Raw genomic sequence first — 22,969 nt, 5'->3', positions numbered from 1 at the left:
TGATGAAGCCGCTAATGCTGATGCTGCTAATCTAGGGTTTGCTACTGTTGATATAAATCAGATTTATTGTACTATTTCTCTCTGCTGAATTATTGAAGATAAAAAGAATATTTGATCAAAGGGTTTTCCCACACATTATGGGGTTTGTCCCTGGTTAGCCACCACATCTTGTGTCTCTTGTCTTGGCTTGTTTTCTGTTGATCGTTTAATGTTCTATCTGCACTTTACTTTATGTATATGTGATTGCTAATATGTGGATAATAATAAGAAAGAAAAGTAAACTGCTATAAGCATAGAACATACTATAACTTAACGTGGTCGTTGGTGCTCCAAGAATGGATTATAAAATGAGATCGTTGTGGTGATGGAGAATACACCAGTGTAGAGACTCAGTTGCCCAAGAAATTCGATTTTCTCAGTGGCAGTAGCTCAGCAAAGAAGATAGAGTGAGAGGGTTAGTAACAGGTGGAAGAGGAGGGTAGCAGCATTCCGGGAGGAAGGTTTCTAGCCCTCGGAAGAGGCAAAGGAAGGAAGGTTGAAATTCTGAGAGGGTCAATGTAAGCTCTGCGCAGAGGGTGACGGAAGACGCTCATTGCAAAGGCTAGGAAGGTAATTTCGGAGGCAGAAAGTCGCTGTAGTGTGAGAGAAAATTCTCATAATAATTTTTCCAGTATTTTTCCTCAGATTAGATTACCAGTTGGGCATCTAAATTATTGTACTCATAATTGCTGCTGAAGAATAATAATAAAGCCCTCATTTGCTGCATCGATTTTCTCGCATTGGGTTTTTCTAGGGACAATTATCCAAAAATAACTATGTCAAAATTCTTGTGTGTGTGCTAGAATTTCTCAGTTTTTAGTATTTTATTTTCTGCAGTATTTTTATGGTGAAAATTGCAGTTGTGATTTTATTCATTGTTTGTTGTAGCAAATAAACTGCATAATTAAATTTACAATTAGAAGAATAATTTATAGATACTGTAATAGATAAATTTCACATGGTATTAGAGCACAGTTGATTAGTTGGAAAGCCTAGAAACGAAGGAAAGTAATTTCGTTGCTTAGCATGGGCAACACAGTCTTTTTGGCAGGAGGCCGAGTTACTTGAGGAAGTTCGAGTTTTTTGAGAAAGGGGCAGAAAAATTCAATCCTTGCAGTTCGAGTGATTCTAGAGGCAGATGGAGTAGCTTAATTATTTCGTTGGGCATCTCTCTAGAAAGATGTAGAAGGTTTTGCAATAGATTGCTAGTGCAGAACTAGTGTCGGGTGAAAGAGGAATATCAAACTATAAATTCCTCAGCAGAACCATGGACAAAAGTAACATTCAGGAGACTTCATATTTTCCAGATTGGAAGACAAATTTGCTTGCTTATCAGGATCAACTTCACAATGTCTCTGGTATATAGACAGTGGAGCATCAACTCACATGACAAGGGTTATAGAATATTTCTCTAGCTATAAGGAGGAGCAGATAGACTTCCAGATTACTATGGGAAACAAGACGAAATGTACTCCAGTAGGGAGTGGTACCATAGATTTGCAGAGGGATTTAGGAGCAAGCACCAGTGCTACATATGTATTGCATGTGCCAGGATTGCGTATGAACCTGATTTTAGTATCCTAGTTACAGGATAAGGGGTATGATATTCGCTTCATAGGGAAGAAAGTGTTTGTCAAACACCCACGCCGGAAAAAGGTAAGACAGATTAGAGTTCGAAGTAACACATTGTACCAGTGATAGATTGATTCTCCAATGGCACTAATATGCAGTGACAGTAGTAGTGGGAATGATTTGAACGAGTTATGGCATTGGAGAATGGGACATCTACATTGTGGAGCACTCAGGATGCTCAGAGAAACAGTAACAAGGGTTCCAGAACTTGGCACGAAACACGGTGATGTGTGCAGAGGATGTGTACTTGGAAAGTATGCTAAGGAAGCGTTTCCAAGAAGTGATAGTAGAGTTCATGGCATGTTAGGAGTCATACATTCAAATATTTGTGGCCCGATGCCCACTAGAGCTCTCAACGGTGCTGAATATTTCGTTATCTTCATTGATGACCATCAAAGGAAAACCCAGATCTACTTTTGGAAGACCAAAGATGAGGTCTTTGATCGTTTCAGAGAGTTTAAAGCTCTCGTGCAGAATGCGACAGGGAAGAAGATCAAGGCGCTTCACTCAAATAATGGTGGAGAATATATTGATAAAGACTTCATAGATTTCTGTTCGAAGGAAGGCATCAAAAGGGAATGGACAACTCCATATAATCCATAGCAGAATGGTGTAGTGGAGCTGAAAAATAGAACCATTATTACAGCTGCAAAGGCTATGTTATATGACTAGGAATTACCTAGATTTCTATGGGCAGAGGCATGTAACATGACAATATATATACAGAATAGAACTCCTCATAGAGCATTGGGGAGAAAACGCTAGGAGGAGTCTTAACAGGGAAGAAGCCAGAAGTTAGTCACTTCAAATTTTTTGGCAGCATTGCTTATTGCCACATGCTAGATGAGAAACATACCAAACTAGATAAGACTATAGAGAGGGGGTTCTTCATTGGGTACAACAAAACCTCAAAGGCATCCATGATCTACATTCCTAGCAATAGGAAGATTGTAGTAAGGCGGGACGTGAAGTTCATGGAAGAACGAGCTTTCAGGAGATCCCATGAGATGCCTGTAGGTGATCAGAATCAGTGAGAAAAAAATCGTTTGGTCCAACAGAAGGGATAGCCAGTGGGATAGGTAGGAGGACAGTCACAAGGATCGAGTACTGTGACTAGTACCAGTATTTCCTTAGGTGCAAGAAATCAGGGGAGTTCTTAGCAAATGGAGCAGCAAAGGCAGGATGAGGAGTTCGCTGAACCTCCCACGACTAGTGGTTGAGCCAGTAGAGAGGTTCATCAGACAACCTGATAGGTACCAAGCATTGGTGGCTTAGGTTGCAAAACCTTCTAGCTTTCAGGAGGCCACACAACATCAAGTATGGGTATATGCCATGTAGAAGAGTATAGTTCTATCATGACGAATGATGTTTGGGAGGTAGTGCAAAGGCCAGAAGATAGATCAGTTGTGGGTTTCAGATGGATCCTACAAGATCAAATTTTCTATAGATGACAGTGTAGAAAAATAAAAAGCTAGGTTCGTGGCAAAGGGGTATGCACAGAAAGAAGGGATAGATTATGAGACCTTCACCCCAGTTGCCAGATACACTTCTATCTAGTCAGTTGTATCCCTAGCAACTCAGATAGGATGGCAGATTCACCAGATGGACATCAAGGGAACCTTCTTGAACAGGATGATAGAGGAAGAAGTGTACATAGAACAGCCATAGGGCTTCAAGACTCATGAGAGGTGCACTCATGTGTGCAGACTGAGGAAAGTTCTATATGGACTCAAGCAGGCTCTGAGGGCATGGTATGGTAGGATTGATAGCTCCTTGCAGCGAATGGGATTCATCAAGAGTGACGCAGATTCCAACCTTTACTATTTGTTAAAATTGGCAACTAGGGCCAAACTCCACGTGGGTCTTACTTATTCATGGCAGCTGATATTTTTCTTGGGTTCCTCTCATCGAGAGGTGTAGGATTGATCTAAAGATCATCCGATTCCGACATGTATTCATGGAGATATGAATTTATTTGTGTTATGTGACAATTTGTCAAGGTCGACCAGCGACCAAATTACCCCCACTTGTCCTCCACGTTTTATTATAAATAGAGGTGGCCTTCAAGTCATTTAGACACACTCACACTCTTGTGATCTCTCTCTTCATTTTGTTTTGGGTTTTGATGAAGGAGAGATCTAGAGGGAGTGCCCTAGGCTCTACACTGCCCTAATGAAGAAGCCCTAACATAGTCATGGAGGAGTCTTACAAGAAGCCATGAAAGAGTCTAATACGCTGGCCTAATGATGCCCTAATCCACAATAAAGGGAAGTCTAATACGCAGTCATGGAGAGATCTTAACGTTGCCAAGGAGAGATCCTAACACTGCCAAGGAGAGATCCTAATGCTGCCATGGAGAGCCCTAATTATAGTCAATGAAGCCAACCCTATAGATGCAGTCATGGAGGATGAAAGAGAGGCACCTATGCTGTCCTAAAGGAGGCTCCTACACAGTCCCAGGAGAGGCTTTATCATAGGTAAGGAGATGCCCTAGGTGCAGTTCAGTTGGTTCCCTATCTGCTGTCATAATGTGCCCTAGCCACAGGCTTATGAAGAATCCTATATGCTACATAAAGAAGGTCTAAATGCTGGCAAGGGAGACCTAATATATACACTGCTAAAGTATACTTATCTGCAATCCTGTAGGAGTCTAGATCACAGTCATGGAGGACGAAGAAGCTCCTCCTTAATGCTGTCATGTCACAGTAAAGAATAAGGCCTGGCCACTATTAGTGCAGCCCTCATTTTGCAGCGAAAAAACCCTATACACAACAAATGAAAAGACTCCTTATACACAACAAAAGACAACACTTATTCACAGTATTAGGAGACCTGAAAGGACAACATGAAATTGGTGGCAATGTGGTAAAAGAAGTATGATGACAACATTGTGTTAGAAGGTTGTTCCTAGGACTGTTTACATGGTTGATAAATCACAGTGTTGACAGTGAAGTCAAGCCCTTGTAAATATATTGATTGTTGCTTAACTTGCTGCTGGGCTAGGCCGTAGGCCATAGTCAGCAGCTAAGGCTGTTGCATCAGTGTTGACAACATGGCAGAGGTGGTGTCTCACGTTGATTCATTGTAGTCATAGAAAGTCCTACATGGTTGTTTGAGTAAAAGATGAGTTGATGAAACAGTGACTGCTAGTACTGCAGAAGGAGGACAACATTCTGGAAGATGCTGCATGGTTGGATGCAACATGATGATTGGATGAAGCATGGTGATGGAATCACCTTGGAGAATCAGTTGAAGAAGTATGCCTTCACCTAAGTTCAGAACTGTAGTCCAAGTCATCAGATCTACAACCTCATTATGTTATCTTCATGGTGAAGATCTTTGCTCTTATTTTGACAAGTTAAAGTGTTGACTTCTGATGTATATGTACTATCTCTCTCTGTTGAAATATTGAAGAATATAAGAAGAATTGATCAAGGGTTCCCCACATTGGGTGTGTCCCTCGCTGGCGCCACATCTTGTGTCCTCTTGTCTTGGCTTGTCTTTCGTGATTTATGTTTATGTTCTATTTGCATTTTACTATCATGCTAAATGTGATTGCTAATCTGGAATTGATATTGAGCTAATATGGAAAATTGAAGTAAATTTGCTCTAAGCATAGAACATACCTAAAATTAACACTATTTGATGGTAGAGGGTGAGCCACTCATCCTTGTTTTGTATGTGGATTATCTCTTTTTGACAGGTTCATTAAGGTTCATAGAGGACTGCAATAGGAACCTAGCAACAAAGTTCGACATGAAGGATTTGGTGTTGATGCACTATTTCCTAGGATTGGAAGTGTGGCAGAAGGATGGGGAGATATTCCTTAGGCAAGGAAGATACGCTACAGATATTCTGAAGAGGTTCAGAATGCAGGATTGCAGACCCATGTCTATGCCCATGATCACCAACTGGAAGAAGATAGATGCATCGGATGAGAAGGATGTCTACCCTGTTGTCGCACAAAGTGTCTAGTCATCGCGACAATGTTCAGATCGGGGGCTGTCACCCTGATCCCCAATCTCTTCGTTTAAGCTGTCTCCCTACAACAGGCTAAGGGGGCTAGACCCTATGGAAAAAATGGAATGAATAAGAACTAGTTGGGAACCAACCAGTTCGGGAGACGCAGTGAGGCGATCAACTACTTGATTAAGATTTAGAAAGACTTAGGATTTGATTAGATTTTATACGATTGATACCAGTGCCTCATGGAGTCAACGATCTTTCTAGGGAAATGAAGACCAAGTACTTAATTAGCCACTGTTGCTTAGATGAAGGAATATCTTATATGAAATGCAGATCCTAAAACTAATTGTGAGATGCAAGAATCTTGGTTAATTTTAGTTAAATGCCTATTTAAATGTGAATCCTTAAATCCTTTCTGTGTTGAGCTTGATTTCGTAGTAATTGGCAGAGAGAATATAAGGAGAAGCATACTAAGGTGTGATTAAGGATACCTCTCTTGAAATTCTAACATACTCGGTGCTTCTGGCGTTGCAGAGAGTTGTGGCTCTGACGACTACAATGTCACTGTTTTAAGTACTATTAAAACAAGCTTCTCAAGCAAAGATTGATGGATACCTATCTCTCTATTGACCAAGCTTATGCTTGGAAGTAAATTTTATCTATGCAAAGTTAACTTATATGCAAATGCACCAGAAGATGGGATGAAGTTAGACTCGAGGATCAGAAATACTCGTGTCGCAAAAAACTCTCAATTACGAAAATGAAATGTTTGTTTTATTAGATGAAGACTCAAAAATTAAACCCTTGAAGATATTACAATTAGAACACAAGCTTATTTCGAATCTTTATGATACAGTTATAGCTCAAAGAGAACAAAAAAGACTTTTTTGCAATTAATATCAATGTCAACAGATGTTCACAAATATCCATCTTAGGAAACAAAGTTGCAATCTATTATAATTCCACGACATAGTTCTTTAACAATCGCCTGAAAATATTCACGAAATGTCTAACATGTAACACACATTAAATAATTCAAGCAATGACGATCAATTTCAATAGATGCACAATATTCTAGCAATTAAATTTCTAGAGATCCAAATGCTTTAAACAACCATGAAATTTAAATGCTAACCAATTTCGATCCTAGAATTAAAAGATTTATGCTTAGTGACCCAAATCTAGGAAAATTTACCACTTTTCTATAGTTAATCTTTAGATACAAAAAATTTAAGTGTGTTTAAGTATAGAGAAATAAAAATGTTGATTCCACAAAAGTTCTCTTTTAGATTTTTACCTTAGCACAAAAGACACCAAAATTTAATTAGTCCTTAGGAAAATTTTTTCAATGTGCTAAGTTCTATGAAGCAAGACGCAATGCTATAAATGATTAATTAAGACCTTTTAAATGTGAACAAAGTAAATAAAAGGATTTCATAATTTTTAAATTTTTTAATGGGCCAACGGCCACATAAAAAATTTAAAATCTTTTAACACTAAAAATTTACTTTTGATTTAAAAAATTTGGGATATCTCAAAGTTAATGTGAAGCCCCTTTTGACTTTTTTTTTTAGTTTTTCTAGGGTTTTTGTCTTAGACTTTTAGGATTTTGTATATTTCCTTCAATTTTTTTGAATTTTTTAGATTTTTTAAGTTTTAGAATTATAAAATAAAAATCATAAATTACAAAATAAAAATGATTGAAAACAAAATCAAGATTAAAAGACAAAAATCGAAATTTTTTGGCACTTAGTGAATCGTAACTAAAGTCTTTTTTAAATGAAATAAAGAAAAATAATGCACTAACCTAAAATGAAACTAACGCATACGTACGAACAAAGGTCGAGTGTTTTTGTTGTTGTTGTTGTTGTTGTTGTGCAGGTCAAGCCCGACGACAGAAAGAAGAGAGAAGCTTGATGGAGGAAAGCAGTTTGACGACAGAGAAGGATGAGGAGTGGTAGGAGATTAGGCAACGGTAGCAGACTGAAGGGAGGACGCAACAAAGGGTTAACGGTGGGCAGCGTTGGATGAAAGAAGCTACATGGAGCTAGACAGAGATGCCTGAGGATGCAGTGAAATGGAGCAGCGGTGAAAAAGGAGGGACGACGCAAGGGGATGGGGTGTAGGAAGGATAGCAGATTTGGGCAGCGATGGGAGATGGAGCTGCAAGATAACGCGTTTTGAGTTTTGCTGTGCAGATTGGAAAGGCAACGTGGACGATAAGAACGTGGAAAGAGCAGCTGAAGGGAACCACGGGGTTAGAGGGTTGTAGATTTGATGGGCAGCATATGGAGCAGAGAATGCGTGAGAGAGGTTTTTTTGCAGGGATGGGAAGCTATGATAGCGGGAAAAATGTCGAAAATTTCCAGAGAACAAAAAAACGCAGAGAATAAACCCAAGGCAATAAAACAAATCTGAAATTTTCTGAAATCCCCAGGCACAAAGAAAAAAAAAAATTCGAAAGCCTCAAGAAGGCAGCCAAAACTCAAGACAAACCCAGAAAAACGAATTCCACTCTTGTGCTTCAGATTTATCAATGAAACCCTCGTATGACTGTTTCCAGACTTAAAATAATTTAAAACCCTTAGATTGCAAAAATAATGCCCCTGCAATAATTGGTTTTGAGGCTAGATCTTACCCTCCAGGGCCTAGATATGGTTTCAAATCAAACTTGACTTTCAGATCTTCAATCTGTCCCTGAAAACACAAACACTCAGAACCCGGATATTCAAAAATAAATAAAATCCCAGAAACCCAAATCAAAAAAACAAAAAAAAATTACAGATCTATGCACAAAAATGGCAGATCTACCAAATCTAGCGAGTGTGAGTCCTACTCTGCTCCCAGATCTGATAATCTAAGGCTCTTTGAAGCCAAATTTATCAATTTAGCACAAGAAAAATTAAAATTTTGAGTTTAAAAGGAGGTGCTTAGCCCAAAACCCTTCATGTATCACCAATAAAATTTGTTATGATAAGCTCAGAATCAAATCAAGCTGGGCTTTTCAGAAAATACGAATTGGGAGTTGGATGGTCTAACTGAAAACTTCCCTGAATGCCCGATGATTAAAAAAAATCAAGAATTTACTGCAAAACTCAATTCAACCATCAACATAGAGCGAGAAAACGATAATAAAATTTAGATAAATAGAAATACCTTCTATTATATTCAAAACTTTAATTATCATTCAAACCACAACAACTGAGCAAGATACCTGTACTCAAATCACTCTTCAGAAAACTATCATCAATGGCTAAAAAGAAATCTATGCATAAAAATGACACATCTTACAGTATTTCCACGAAGACTAACACCAGCAGAAATTAATCCCAAAGTCTTTATTTATTGTTCATAAAAAGATTAGAAGAGAGATTTTCACTTAGCACATGACTCAAAGATCGGATCAATCAATTCATAAATGACCTCCTATTTGAAGATTTCCAACAGCTAGTTCGAGTGATCTTTGTCAAAGCAATCTTGACCATCGATGAAAATTAAAATTTCTTTTAATCTCATCCGTCGAAATATTAAATTCTTGAGGAAATTCGAATTTTTCAATTAAATGCATTTTAATAACTCAAAAATAAAATTTTGAGTTAATTTCCTCAAAAATTTGATTTTAACTTAAATCCCAGGGACTAGAGGCCTAAAATTTAGCAAAATAATTAATTTACCTTAATCTCGAGACCTCTTAAAATTTGAATTTTAAGATTCCACAAATTATGCCTTTGGAAGACTTAAATTTACCTAGGACCTATAATTAATTAAATTTATGGCTTAGGATTTTAATTAATTTTTGGCCAAAAAATTTAATTAATTAACCTATGAGGGGATAAATTATTTTACCAACCCTTAAGACACTTTACATCATCATTTTCATATATTTTACATCATAAGGGGGAAAACCCATCTGAAATAGACCCTCACAGACTACCCATTTCTCTGGCACAAATATAATCTAACAGACTAAGCAATTTGTAATAAAATAACCTAACCAAATAGTTAGGGTTATTCCCAAACCACTTTTACATAGACTCGATCTATAACACTAGGACTTGCCTAAGATCCCAGTGATAAAATTCATTTCGGCTTTGGAGTAAGGCTAAAGGAAAACTATGCCGACCATCTGATAATGGATCGGTGAGACAAAAAACCTCCCGGAATGTAGATCGTCACCAGAAAAATAGGTTTACCTAGGAAATTACATACATGACACAGATCTTCTGAGATTATTTGCATCATATACATGCAGAATGGGTTTACATTATAACATGACAATCAGGTTGATGAAGAACGCTGGACGACATGGACACATCGATCAGGGGCGGTGTACTGCTATGGGTCGTTGACACGTAGTGGTCAATAGACCCCACCTTGTATAGACAATGTATTGGATCTTTCATGTATCTAGTCAATACTAGGCCAGGTATTTGCTTCGCAGTCAAATACCCTTAGACAGTTCATGGTAGAGCCAAAGAGGGTACACTGGGCAGCAGCAAGGCACATTCTGAGATATGTGCGTGGCATAGTAGAGTATAGGTTGAGATATACCCGAGGAGATGATGTCAAATTATGTGGATTCACGGATGCATATTTGGAAGGCAGTTCAGCGGACATGAAAAGTACCTCTGGGTATTGCTTCAGTGTTGGACCAGGGATGGTTTCTTGGTGTAGGAGGAAAGATAAGTCATTAGCATTGAGCTCTGTGGAAGCAGAGTATATGGCAGCAAGCACAACTACGTGCGAAGCTATATGGATTTAGAAGTTGCTAGTGAGCTTGTTCAGGCAAAGGATGGAGGCGACCAATGTCTGCTGTGATAATCAGAGTTGCATAAAGCTCTCTGAGAATCCAGTGTTTCATGAAAGGTCAAAACACATAAATATTCGATGTCATTTCATCAGAGATTGTGTACAACGTGGAGCAATCCATCTACAGTATGTTCCCACAGAAGTGCAAGTTGTAGATATACTCACAAAATCTCTGGGAAGAGCTAAGTTCGTCTATTTTAGAGAATAGATGGGTATGGTGCAGAACCCATTTTAGTAGCAGAGGTAGATCACTGTAGATGATTCTCAGTTGCAGCAACAACATATGAGAGGGAGTCGCAGAGCAGATGTAGTGTTAGCAGTAGTACAACAGGTTCAACAGCAACACAGATGCAACGTATATCAAAGTTATGTAGTGGTTGGTGAGTAGCAACAACCAGACATCAACAGCATGACAGGAGATGATTTAGAGAGAGGGTGTTGTAGTAGGATGTGCAACATTAGAACACATTCCTCGCTAAGAGGGAGTGTTAGTTTTTGTGGCATCAGATGTGTTCTAGCCACGAAATTTGGTGGAGAGGTTAGAATACATGAGATCTCCAAAACCCAGAAATTGTTTATGGAAATTCCGCCTAGAAGTGTCTTAATTAGATTATTAATTGTTTTTTAAATATTTCCTAAGTCTAAACTTAGGGAATATGGTTAATTAATCGATATTAATTGAAATAAGGCGAGAATGGTCTAGAAACTCAGACAGATCGATCCAGAGATGATCCTAGTTGTCGATTATGTTTTAATTTTGGTCGTTGGTGCTCCAACAATGGATTATAAGATGAGATCGATGTGGTGATGGAGAATACACCAGTGCATATACTCAGTTGCCCAGGCAGTTCAATTTTCTCAGTGGTAGTAACTCAGCGGAGAAGATAGAGCCAGAGGGTGAGTAACAGGTGGAAGAGGAGGGTACCAACATTTCGAGAGAAAGGTTTCCAATCCCCGGAAGAGGCAAACGAAGGAAGGCTGAAATTTTCATAGGGTCAACGTAAGCTCTGCGTAGAGGGTGACGTAGGAGGCTCAACGCAAAGGCTAGGAAGGTAATTTCAGAGGCAAAAATTAGCTTGGGGTGAGAGAAAATTCTCACATAATTTTGCTAGTATTTTTCCTCAGATTAGATTTCCAGTTGGGCATCTAAATTATTGTACTCATAATTGTTGTTGTAGAATAATAATAAAACCCTCATTTGCTACACCGGTTTTACTGCATTGGGTTTTTCCGGGGATAATTGTCCAAAATTAATTGTGTCAAAATTCTTGTGTGTGCTAGAATTTCTCAGTTTTCAACATTTTATTTTCCGCAGTATTTTTATGGTGAAAATTGCAGTTGTGATTTTATTCGTTGTTTGTTGTAGCAAATAAACTGCATAATTAAATTTACAGTTAGAAGAATAATTTCCAGATACTGCAATAGATAAAAATTCACAATAGTGACAATTTGAGCCAGCAGAGAGAGGGAGTGCTTGTTCAGGCATTGGTTGAGGACAAACAATTTTTGGTGGGGAGGACTGTAATATCCCCAATTTTGTGAGCATGAGAATTTTTCCCAATTTGGGTAATATTAAGTAAAAGGGGCAAATATTATTTTGGAGAAAGGTGACAAGTATTATTCTATTGGAGATTGGTGGAAAATTATTAATTTATTAAAATGGAGGCAAAAGCCACTTAGTGGAAAATGGCGCCCACTAATAAAAAATAATTAAAAAGGGAGTCTAGGAGCATGGGGAGAAATTATAAAAGGAGGATGAGCTCATTTGCTAATAATCTTTTGGCTATTACACTTAACCCTTCATCTTCCTTTGGAGTTGTTTAGCGCAAGGGTAGAGTGCTGCTTAGCAAAGGAATTCCAGGCGGGATTCCACCCCATCTTCGAAGAACTTTGAGTGCCTCCCTAGTTGGGAATTCAGAGAGTCCATTGTCGGGCTTTCATAGAGTTCCATTGATAGCAATATTCCCAACTCTTCTTATTTCCTAGGGGTAGAGGAAATTCAAGTTACTCATTGTGGTCCAGCATATAGCGAGTTGGACTATGGGTTATTTGTAGGAGGAATTTCCTATTTGGAGCCAGGAATTTTGTGGTGATTTTATAGAGATAGAGAGAAAAAAATATGTGGGATGAAATTCTATTCATTTGGAAGTGCATAGGGGTTTCTAGCTTAGCCTGCGTAAAGGAAGAAGGGAGAAGAATTGTTGAGAGATAACGACTGGAGATAGGAGGTAAGTGGAGGATTAGTCAGAGCTGGGAGAAATTTCTTGTGGTAGATTTGTGCATAATTCAGTAATATCAAATTGTGGGGCGTTGTTTGGCCAGATTGAGCTATTTGCAACTTGTTGGGGGTCATCGGGGGTCGGTGGATTCAACCCAAACCCTTTCTGGGTTTTTGTGGGTTTGGTGAGAGGAGTCTAGTGTTAATTTCACAAAATTTTCTGAGCAATATTTCTAGCAGAAATTAGTGTTTTAGTCAGCAGACAACTGTTGAAATTTCTAAGTATTACCTGTAAGAAATTTAATCTGTATTCTTTTGGTTTATTTCTTCTACTTGTTAATTACAAACAAGTTATTTAAAACATATAAATAACGGAATAAACGCAATACAATCTCAACCATCTACAAATCAACAACTGAAAGAAAACAAACACACAAGTGACATCGTTATTTTTGGACAACTCGTCCCCGGAAAAACCCAATGCGGGGAAACCGGTGCAACAATTCTGAGGGCTTATTTATTATGCAGTATATCCTTGAGTACAACTGGGTGCCAAACTGGCTCACCTGACATAAAAAGATAATTGGCAATAATACCTCTCTATTCAGAAGCAGGTATTCAGAAAACCCGCCCCATGAAACCCTCTCCAACAACACTGAAGCTTTGCGTCAGCCCTCCTGGCCTCTGTGTCAACCTCAAAACCCTCTGCGTTAGCCCTCTGAGGCACTGCGCAACCTTTGGGACCCTCTGTGTCACTCCTGCTGCTTTCTGCGTGGATGACGTAGGCCCTCTAGCCTCGACATTGTCTCTGTTGGTTTCTGTGTGGCCTGCTTTGGCTTCTGCATCTGCCTCTCTACCTCTGTGCTGATCTCTCGGCACTATCTCTGTCTCTATGTCTAGTACTCACTACCCGTCGCTGTTGATCACTGGTTCGACTTTACTTAGCAAAACCAACTCTAGTAAATCGAATGACTGATCACTTTGGTGTATCTTCCAACTGACCCTCAAGCCTCTTCTTATACTTTTCTCGTTGGTCTTTCAATGGCTGAGATTAAATCTCTAATCAACGACTAAGATTAGATTTGGTTTGATCCATGACTTTTGGAACCTTCTAACCCAATTTTATATTAATACTCATTAATATTTTATTTTTCCTAAGTTTAAACATAGGAACTCCATTAAAAATATTAATTATTTTAATATCTCCCAAACTGGGTACAATTTGTCCAAACCATTTCTAGGTCTTGGAGATCTCATATGCTTTAGCCTCTCCACCAATTTTCATGGCTAGAGCACATTCGATGCTACCCCAAATCAACAACAACAACAAAAATTGTTGGAGAAAGGTGTACTTTACCCTGAGACCATTTCCACCACTTGGGTTTGTGAGATTTTTATGGGTTATTATGGGTTCCTTGTGAGGAGGCTCCAGTTAATTTCCCAAAATTTTTGAGCAGTTTGGAGGCTCAAATCACCAGTTCCACTTCCACAACAATAACAGTTTACAGGGTCATGCGAGCTATCAATCGAGGCCATTTCCAGCATTTGAGACTACATCCTTCTACTTGGGTTTGGCGTGCTTGCACTGTGCAGTAGCAAGCCCAGGTTCTACGGTCCTTATCTTATTGTACTTGATTTATCCATATGAATTAATAAAATGGCTCAGCTTATTTGCCCAGTTTCTTGGTGATTTTGATGGTGCACGCGTATTTGTGATTTTATTTGTTATAGCCTAGTTCATGTGTCTATTATTAGCTTTAAATTTCAATTCGTAATATTACACCTTTTTTGAGCTTCCTAGAAATTTTGTATGAAGCAAAAGGGGGAGAGATGTTGAGAGTGTCATTTACAAATAGAGAGCTCACTCTCCTCCCAAACCATTTTGAATTGTTGAGATCATTTTGCCACAATGTAATTATTTTTTCGAAGCTTTGGTCTCAATTTTGAAGTTCCTTTTTCTAGGATATTCTAGATATTTTTCAAATGTAATTTTGTGTTAATTCAAGACTACCACAAGGCTATCAAGATTAATCTATTTGAAGCGCAACTTTGTTACTTGAAGGGAGATGTCTATGGTAAATCTCTCACTTCTCCTTTGTTGGTGTGAGGTAAGTATTAATTCTTCTTCTTGGGACATAACCTTGAGGTTCCTCAACAAGGGTTTTGATTTTATTTCATTCCATAGTTGATCTTATGGTTGAAGGCTTTTCCTTTGGAGGGATCCCTTCTAGTAGGGCTTGGCTTCATAACTTGTCTTCCTTGGACAAAGAGGTAATTTTACTTCTAGGGTTCTACCTCTTTGCTTTAATCCTCAAGCATTGAACAACCAACTTAAAAGGGGCATTCATCTTGACCCCAATTGCCCTAGTGGAGATAAATCATAAGGCACCTAAGTCCTAATCCAACAACCAACCATGTTTTTACAAAATTCAAGTTCTTGTCTTTTATTTATTTATAAAATGAAAAAATTCATAAAAATAGAATAGAAAAGATTGAAAGTAGAAGATTCTAACTGTCAAAAATAAAAGTAAATCATTGGAAATCTTTCATTTATTGTCAAGAAGAAAGTTCACAGATTATATTTTTGAGCTTGATATTTTTCTTGGGATTTATGCCATATTGATAATCTAGAGGTCCAAGGAAAAACGGTCCTCTAGTGTTTTTCTTTCAAGGGTTATCTATCATCATTTTGAGAGTTTTAAAGGTGTCTTCACAATTCTGAAGTTTTGTCACAACAATATCTTCTCAAGGATTGGTAAGGCTCCTTGCTTAGGATTTGTGAAAGGGGTTGTTTCTAAGTCCTTAAGTCTCTAATTACCTTTTTGAAGTATTTTAATTGTATATTATCAATATTTATAAGCAGTGTTGCGGGGCAGCACCGCCCGCCCCCTCATCCCGCTCCCAATCCACGCTCTGGGCGGGAGCGACTCACACTCCCGAAATTTCTCCTAAAAAGGGAGCGATTTAGGGAGCACGCTCCCTAAAAAAAAATTGTGCTCCCTGCCTTTTCAGGAGCGTTTAGCCTTTTTTGCAGTGATGTTCCAAATGCAATTTTTTTTCAAGGAAACAAATAAGTTTTGAGTGGGCCAACTTAATGATCAAGCCTATGGCCCTAGTATTGATATGAAATTCTTGGTAATGTTAAATTTTTAAAATAAAAGGATGAAAATGAAGATTAAGCCTTTTACTTATATTTTTAACATTACCATGAAATGACACAGGATGTTTGAGAGTGGTTCCGACCTCATTAGATTTCATATGAAGAAAGTAGAATCTTAGATTTCATTCAAAATCTAGCAACCTTATCAGTTTTTCAGGATTTCAAGATTGGGGGATTGCAATGTTTCCATTGAATTTTGTCATGTATTAGGTATTGAACTCGTATTTAATAAAGAGCACCAATCCCTCTATGTACCTTGATGTTAGTGACATTGGTTGTCGAACTCCTCTATCATGACCCTCCTAAAAATGTACGCATCACTCAAACAAAATCTTGACTTGACATGCTATGCTTTTTCTATCTTATGTTAATGTTTAGAGGGTGATATTAATGACAAAGATCCCTATATAGATACAGAGGTAATGACAAAGATACCTTGATTTTCCAACAAGACTAAAAAATTAGACATTTCTCGTGGTGGCAAGAGGCCCAAGCATAAGAAATAGATAATAGATTTACTTGTCTTTTCTAGTTTCTAGTTGTTTTTATAACTATTGACTCTTTCATATTTATTATGATATTTTTTTAAACAATATATGACAATTTAAGTATGAAGTTGGCAATTATAACTCATTAGTAATGAATTATGAATATGATGCTTCATGAAAGTTGAAAGTTGTTTCATTTCATTTCATTTTATAACATTTCATTTCATGTTAGATATTATTTGTTGTAATGGTTACACTTAGCTTACAAGTACAACTTTGGTGATCAATGATGATAAATGTTATGTATTGAATTTTAAAAACTTGAAACTTTAAGATTGATGAATCACGAGACTCAATATGTTGTATGTTACCATGTTACTAACTTGTGGACGTGGTTGATGAAGATTATAACTTCTAGATGATTGTTGTTATATGGTTCAATCTATGTTTTTTTATGTTTTTTATATTTAATTCATCATTCTACATGTTTTTGTTGACATATATGTATCAAAATATAAAATATATATATTATATAAAAATGCTCCGGGATTCGCTCCCAAACCAGGAGCTTCTGAAAATGTCGCTCCCGCACCCGTTTTCGCTCGCGTTCCCCGCTTTCGCTCCTGCTACCAAGTAACACTGTTTATAAGTGTTTAAAGCTGTCTTAGGTGCTGCAAGAGGTTTCATCTTCATTAGGGCATTTTCCATATTTGATCCTAGGGGGATTGGACCCCATTTTCGTGCAAGCTTGGATCAGATTGCTATAGTCTACCATTTGCTTGCATTTTTATCATAACTGGCCTACGTTTTCACTTTTATTCGAGTGCTCAAACTCAAACACTCCAGGATCCATCATCCTAGTGTGTTTCCACACTTTCGGGTTGCTTCAAAGACAGTCCAAATCTGGTATTTCTGTGTTCGCTGGTTAATTTGCAGGTTTGGAAGTTTAGGACACCAGCAAGCTAGTCCAAGTTAGGTTACAAATCAAGTGGAAACCAAGGAAAAATCATCTCACTTGATGTATGTACCCTTCCCTCACTCTTGAGCATCAAAGGTAATGTGTATTTTGAGTGAGCTTCACATGCTGGTTTGTATTTTCTAAAATTATCATTCCTATCTCATACTTGCATTTTGTTGAATTAAATCCTAACATTTATCATACTTGGTGTTTTTAGGCACTAGTATTTTAAGGTTGTTGGTGAAGTGCGTGTAGATTGGGATACCCCCGTGGCATTGTGGGAGGTGGTTTAAAGTGAGAGAAGATTATGTTGAGGTGACAGTGGGTGCATCACTTGTGCGCTTACCCCTTAGCACCTTGACCAGACCTTGTCAAGGGTTCTAATCCAGGCAGTAACAGGGCCCTAAGCTCATATGCTGGCATTTTTTGCTTTTGCAGACTGGGACTTTCTTGGTACTCCTGTTGTCTACATGATGTAACCATCTTGAATTCTAATGTATTTGTTGTCTAAGTGAAGTGTTTTCACAAAACAGAAATAAATAAATGCAATAATTTTGAAATAATTTTTTAAAACAAATCTATAGAGGCTCAAGCATATCTTTATGGGTATGTATAGATCCGTTCAACTACTTACCTTTTAAATTTTGCATCCTTTCAGACCTATAAAATCAATATCGAAGTCTGAAAAGAATCTGTACAAGTTACGAGATACTTGTGCACTGTACAAGTGAACAAAATGAAGTCTTTGTGAGAAAAAACTCTACGATTCCATAAAAGTACGTTGATTTTTTAAATAAAATATACGAATATATAGATAGTAACTTTATAATGTGCTCCCATAGTTAACTGACGCTAGTGTACTTAGGAGTACTATGTGTTGTTATCTGTTGGATAATAATAAAATTATCTTATTTTATTATTGTAGCGTTAACTTTATCAATCATCATTCATCATTAATGATACATTTAAAATACATTCTCGACTATTGATACACTAATAATATTCATTTTTATTAATAGATTATGTCATTGATGTTACTAATACCTTTATTAATGGACCATAGTACATTGACTCATATCCCTAATATTACTAATCTATTAGTAATATATTATTGGTAATGCACTATTAATATATTAATAATGTATTCAGTATTATACATGTGTTCGTGTTGTGTGCACTTTTTGTTTCTTGGAATTTTGATAGTGCCATTCCTGAAATCCTTACTCATTTACAGGTTCTAGTTGACACAAGGTTGACCTTTTTTTCACTTAGAAATTGTGTCGAAGGTGACTCTAAGTGTTCGACACACATTTGTGATATGTCTGTGCAGTTATAATTCAGTAGGTATAGGAGCCAATTACATGTATAACTACCAATAATAATTTTTCTCCCTTCAACTAGTCTCTTCTGCATAGATGCCATGTGCATTCTGTCTTGCTAAAAAGAAATCAAAACTGTATGAGTGGTGAATGCCATGAATGCCTCCAAATTTTAGTGATGGGCTGTAAGTTAAAACTAAGTTGCCTCCAAATTTTAGTGATGGGCTGTAAGATAAAACTAAGTCAAATTTAAAGCAGTCTTCATTTAAAATTAGAAGAGGTCAGTGTAACAATGCCATTGTATATACAACTAGGAAAATAAAAGCATTGCTTTCTATGTACAACCTTGTGCAGGTGCATTACCCAAAAGAAGCTCTTCAAAGGTTCGATTGTGCTGAACTCAAGTTACAACTTCTTGAAGAACAGGTCTTTTTTCTTACCCCTCTCATATTCTATTTCCTTTTTGTCAGTGCATGTAGATGTGCATACGATCCATTCATTTTCATATCTTTGTTTGTGTGTATAGACATAAAAGCATGTGCCAATGCTTTTCTAAATAATTTAGCCATCCTTTTTTGTGGGGCGTGGTCATTGTGGAAGAAACATGATTCTAATTATTACATATTTTGCAATGGACCTCCATGGAGTTTCAGAAGCTCCAATTGCGTTGGCTTTTACCTACATCCTTATTGCACAAAAGAGTTTCGAGTGAAATTTCACTACCATTGGAGGCCTGCAAGAAGGATTGGAGTCAAATGAGTGGCTATAGTTGGAGTGGTCATCGCAAAGTACCCTCTTATATGGATAATCTCATTTTTCCAGAAGATCTTATGGCAGCTCTACGTACCATAGCCATGCAAGAAGATGATGTGCATGGTGTTATATCTTTGCTCACTGAGGTAACTTAGTCATGGATTATTAGTAATTGCTATCTCCTTTTCTGCATCACGTGGAAAATGAGTTGATTTACTTTTGAATTCAGAGAAGCTTCAGTATTAAGAAAATATGCTTATAGGATTGTTAAATTCATGCTTTTTCTACTCAAAACTTGCATGTACTATCTACATGATAACCTGTTTTCTTTCGTTTTCTTAGTAACAGAGATAGATATCTAGATTGCCAAATTATTATTTTCAAAACAAAAACATTTATCACTAGAGAACATAATTTTATGTCCATAGGGTACACAACTTATGTTATCCCCTCCCATTTGGCACACATGTGGAGGAAAACTACTAAGAAAACCAATTTTCTGTAGCCTCAATATAGCCTTGTTCACACATTCTAGCTTACCCACATGATATACTCATCTTTTGGCACTATTTGTGAGGATTTTGTTGACCATTAATTTGACTAAAGGGCTAGTTATTCTTGTGCCCAAGGGTTTTAGCCTTCCACCTCACCATTTCACCTCACTCGTGTACATGTCTTCCTAGGCCACTAAGTGGTGCACTCCACCACGAAGATCCTTTTTTTCTTAGCATGTACTTGTTCACGCTTTTGCACACGTGAAGTGTAACTGATTTCTCCACTTTTGAGGTTCATTTACATGTGTTTTGAGGACATAAAGTGGACCCATGATACAATTTTTAAGGCTGCACTTGTTCAAGTTGTAATCCCATTAGCCCCTTGGAAGTTGATATTGGAGATTATTTTCATATTTAAAAAGAGAAATGGGAAATTGTTGGTCCTCAATTCAATTGTGCTCCCATTTATGATACTGATAGGGAGGATGAGGTTGGGATTAGTCTTCCCTTTATTTATGATCACATATCCATCGATACCCTTGGGAAGGAGGATCATTAGTTTCCCTTGAATGAAAGAGGGCAGTTGGAAATAATTGATTCTCCTTTTTGGGAAAACCTTATCTTTGGTACTAATGATGTGGCCATTGCTCCTACCTGCCTTCCTTGTGATTCAGGGAGTATATCCAAATCACTTGAGCCTTCACATTATGGTTTTCAGGAAAAGAGCCCCATTGAACACAATACTTCAACTTCCCCATTGCCTTTCCTTCTTGTTCATCATTTTGAGTGATCCATAAGTGATTCCCTCACCCCTTGTCATTTGATCTCAAGCAACCATGAGCCCTTTCCCCCTCCTAAGTATGGTGTCAAGAAAGGGCCCCTCATTGAATATACTTTATCTCCTTGGGCACACCCTCAAGATTATGATCACTCCATGACCTCCCCTCTCCAATGTGACCATCACCTTGAGCAACCTATTTATTGCACTCCTTCCATCCCTCACCCTCTGTTCCCATCCCATCATGACCATGTGGCATCTACAAAGCATAATATTATGAGCAATAATTGCGATAAGGAGTTCTTAAGGATGATCATTCATTCCACCATTGTGTATTTAGAGGGGAGACCTCGCACTTCTGGATTGACTTAATTTCCTTCTCCTATGGCTTCTTCTTACCTCGCATAGAAATCATATTTTCCCACCTTCCACCCGTTTCATCCCCCATGTGATTGTGTTTGCATTCACGTTGGGATTTTCTACATAAGTAATCATATAGTAGGCATGTGTATATTAATTTGATGATATGTTGGTTGCATTGGCTTTATGATTACACTTAGCATGTGCATTACACTATATGCATGTCAGGGTTGGATGCATTGCATGCTCATTTTCTCATTAGAACTAACATCATATGATATTTTTGATGATAGATTAGTTGCATTTAGACTAAACTTGCATTTTACTTTCTTGTTGATTTTTATGGCCTAATACTAAGCATGGGTGATCATAGGACACCACAAAAACATGCCACCCCATGTGCTTGGTCTTTGATATGTACAGGTAACAAGTCAATGGTACCAAGAGATTGCTAGTGTTCTCATGACCTCTCGTTTGAGAAGTTTCACACACTTTCTGAGAGAGCATGTGCCAGTTAGAGCCAAATGTTACCCACCACTTGTGGGTAGTGTATATAGGAGAATTTTTTTCTCCTAGATGGTCCTCACTGGCAGCAAACAACCCCCAGATAGCTTGATGTGTCATTTTCTCTGCCAACTGAGCCAACCATGTGGTCGCTCACCCATTTGTTATGGATGTATGTTTGAAGGTGGGCCTCTCGACCTCGAAGGTATGGCTTTTCATTGGTATAGTTGAGTAATTTTCCTTACTTGTCATGGGCACTTTTGGGCATGGATTGGTGGGGGGATTTGGCAGAAAGTAGGGTTAGGCCTGTATTCTTGTCTCCACTTCCCAATTTCATAGTTACCTCGTATCCTCTTCCCATGGTTTCTCCTTTACTGACCATTGGCTTTAGGGTTGGCACTACATGGAAAATTTCGATTTTGGTTGCATGGTCCTACTTTCCAATACCGCCTACATCACTCCCTTACCACCCATTTTAGCCCCATTCATTTATTTTCTCATCCGGGTTGACATGTGTCCGTTGGGTCCACAAAGGGTTAGCCTGCCACTCCCCTTGCCCACACCTTGGGTCAGTACTGGAATAATGCCCTAAAAGCTATTGTAGCTAAAAAGAAAAGAAAGAGCATAATTGGGACACTTTCAATAGAAAATGTACCACAAAATGCAAAATATGGTTGGGACATACAAATTTAACATGTGAGAAAAAGCCAAACATGAGCTCTACCCCTCATCCATGGCCATCACCCTGGTTCCTATGGGCCCTAGGTGAGCCCCCTCTATCATTAAAGAACCCATAATGGTCCCAACCCCTGGTGGGCAATGAATTGCCCCACATTAAGGGGGTATCCACTGCTACATATTATACATCATGCTCTCATCCCTTGGAGCCCTAGGAATTTATGAAGAAAAATCAATAAAAGGAAAAGGGCATATGAAGAAGGGTGGAAAAACAAAGGTTGGGGTAACTCATGTACCACAATTTGCTCCATCTTGCACACACATATCCAGGTGTGGAATTCCCTTATTGTAGCTACATATGTGGTTTAGATGATTTCCCCTGATCCCCACTCTGCTCCATTATTATATCATTTCCACCCACCATTTGAGGGATGTACCATGGACATGTCACCCCCTTTAAAGGTTGAAAGTTGAAACTACCTAATAGGGTCCTCAGTTAACCCCCTATTGAGCTTGGAGACACTTGTACATACCAAAGCTCACTGTGGAAAGGCATGCCACCATGAAGTGCCCCATTGATTCCATGACTTGTAAGCTCTTTTACTTGATTATTCTAATGATTTGTTGTATTGAAGGGTGTTATCGCTTGCTTCCTACACCTACCTACAAGTTAGTGAGAAAAGCGTTCAGCCCCACAAGGTGTGGTTGGTGGTGGGGAACTCAAAGAATGTGTTGTCACACTAATCCTAACTCTCTCCATCTGAGCTATCTCCTAGGTTAGCTAAGGGGGTGGCCCCTAATGAAAAGTTAAGT

General features: G+C 38.1%; 1 protein-coding gene across 8 annotated transcripts in view; it reads left to right on the top strand.

Moving 5' to 3' along the window:
- LOC149191548 (SET domain-containing protein) overlaps positions 1–22,969 on the top strand; it is a 411,000-nt gene that overhangs the window by 344,334 nt on the left and 43,697 nt on the right. For all 8 annotated transcript variants that reach the window (XM_089404325.1, XM_089404324.1, XM_089404322.1 and 5 more), the window contains 2 exons: positions 18,944–19,015; positions 19,243–19,488. In XM_089404325.1, coding sequence (XP_089260451.1) covers positions 18,944–19,015; positions 19,243–19,488 — 318 coding nt within the window. The remainder of the gene's footprint in view (positions 1–18,943; positions 19,016–19,242; positions 19,489–22,969) is intronic.

Source organism: Pinus tabuliformis, chromosome 2_2, assembly GCF_031772625.1.
Source record: "Pinus tabuliformis cultivar Carrire ecotype Pingquan chromosome 2_2, CPIR1, whole genome shotgun sequence".
In the NCBI taxonomy this organism is placed as follows: Eukaryota; Viridiplantae; Streptophyta; class Pinopsida; order Pinales; family Pinaceae; genus Pinus; species Pinus tabuliformis.
This window is presented reverse-complemented; position numbering and strand designations above follow the sequence as displayed.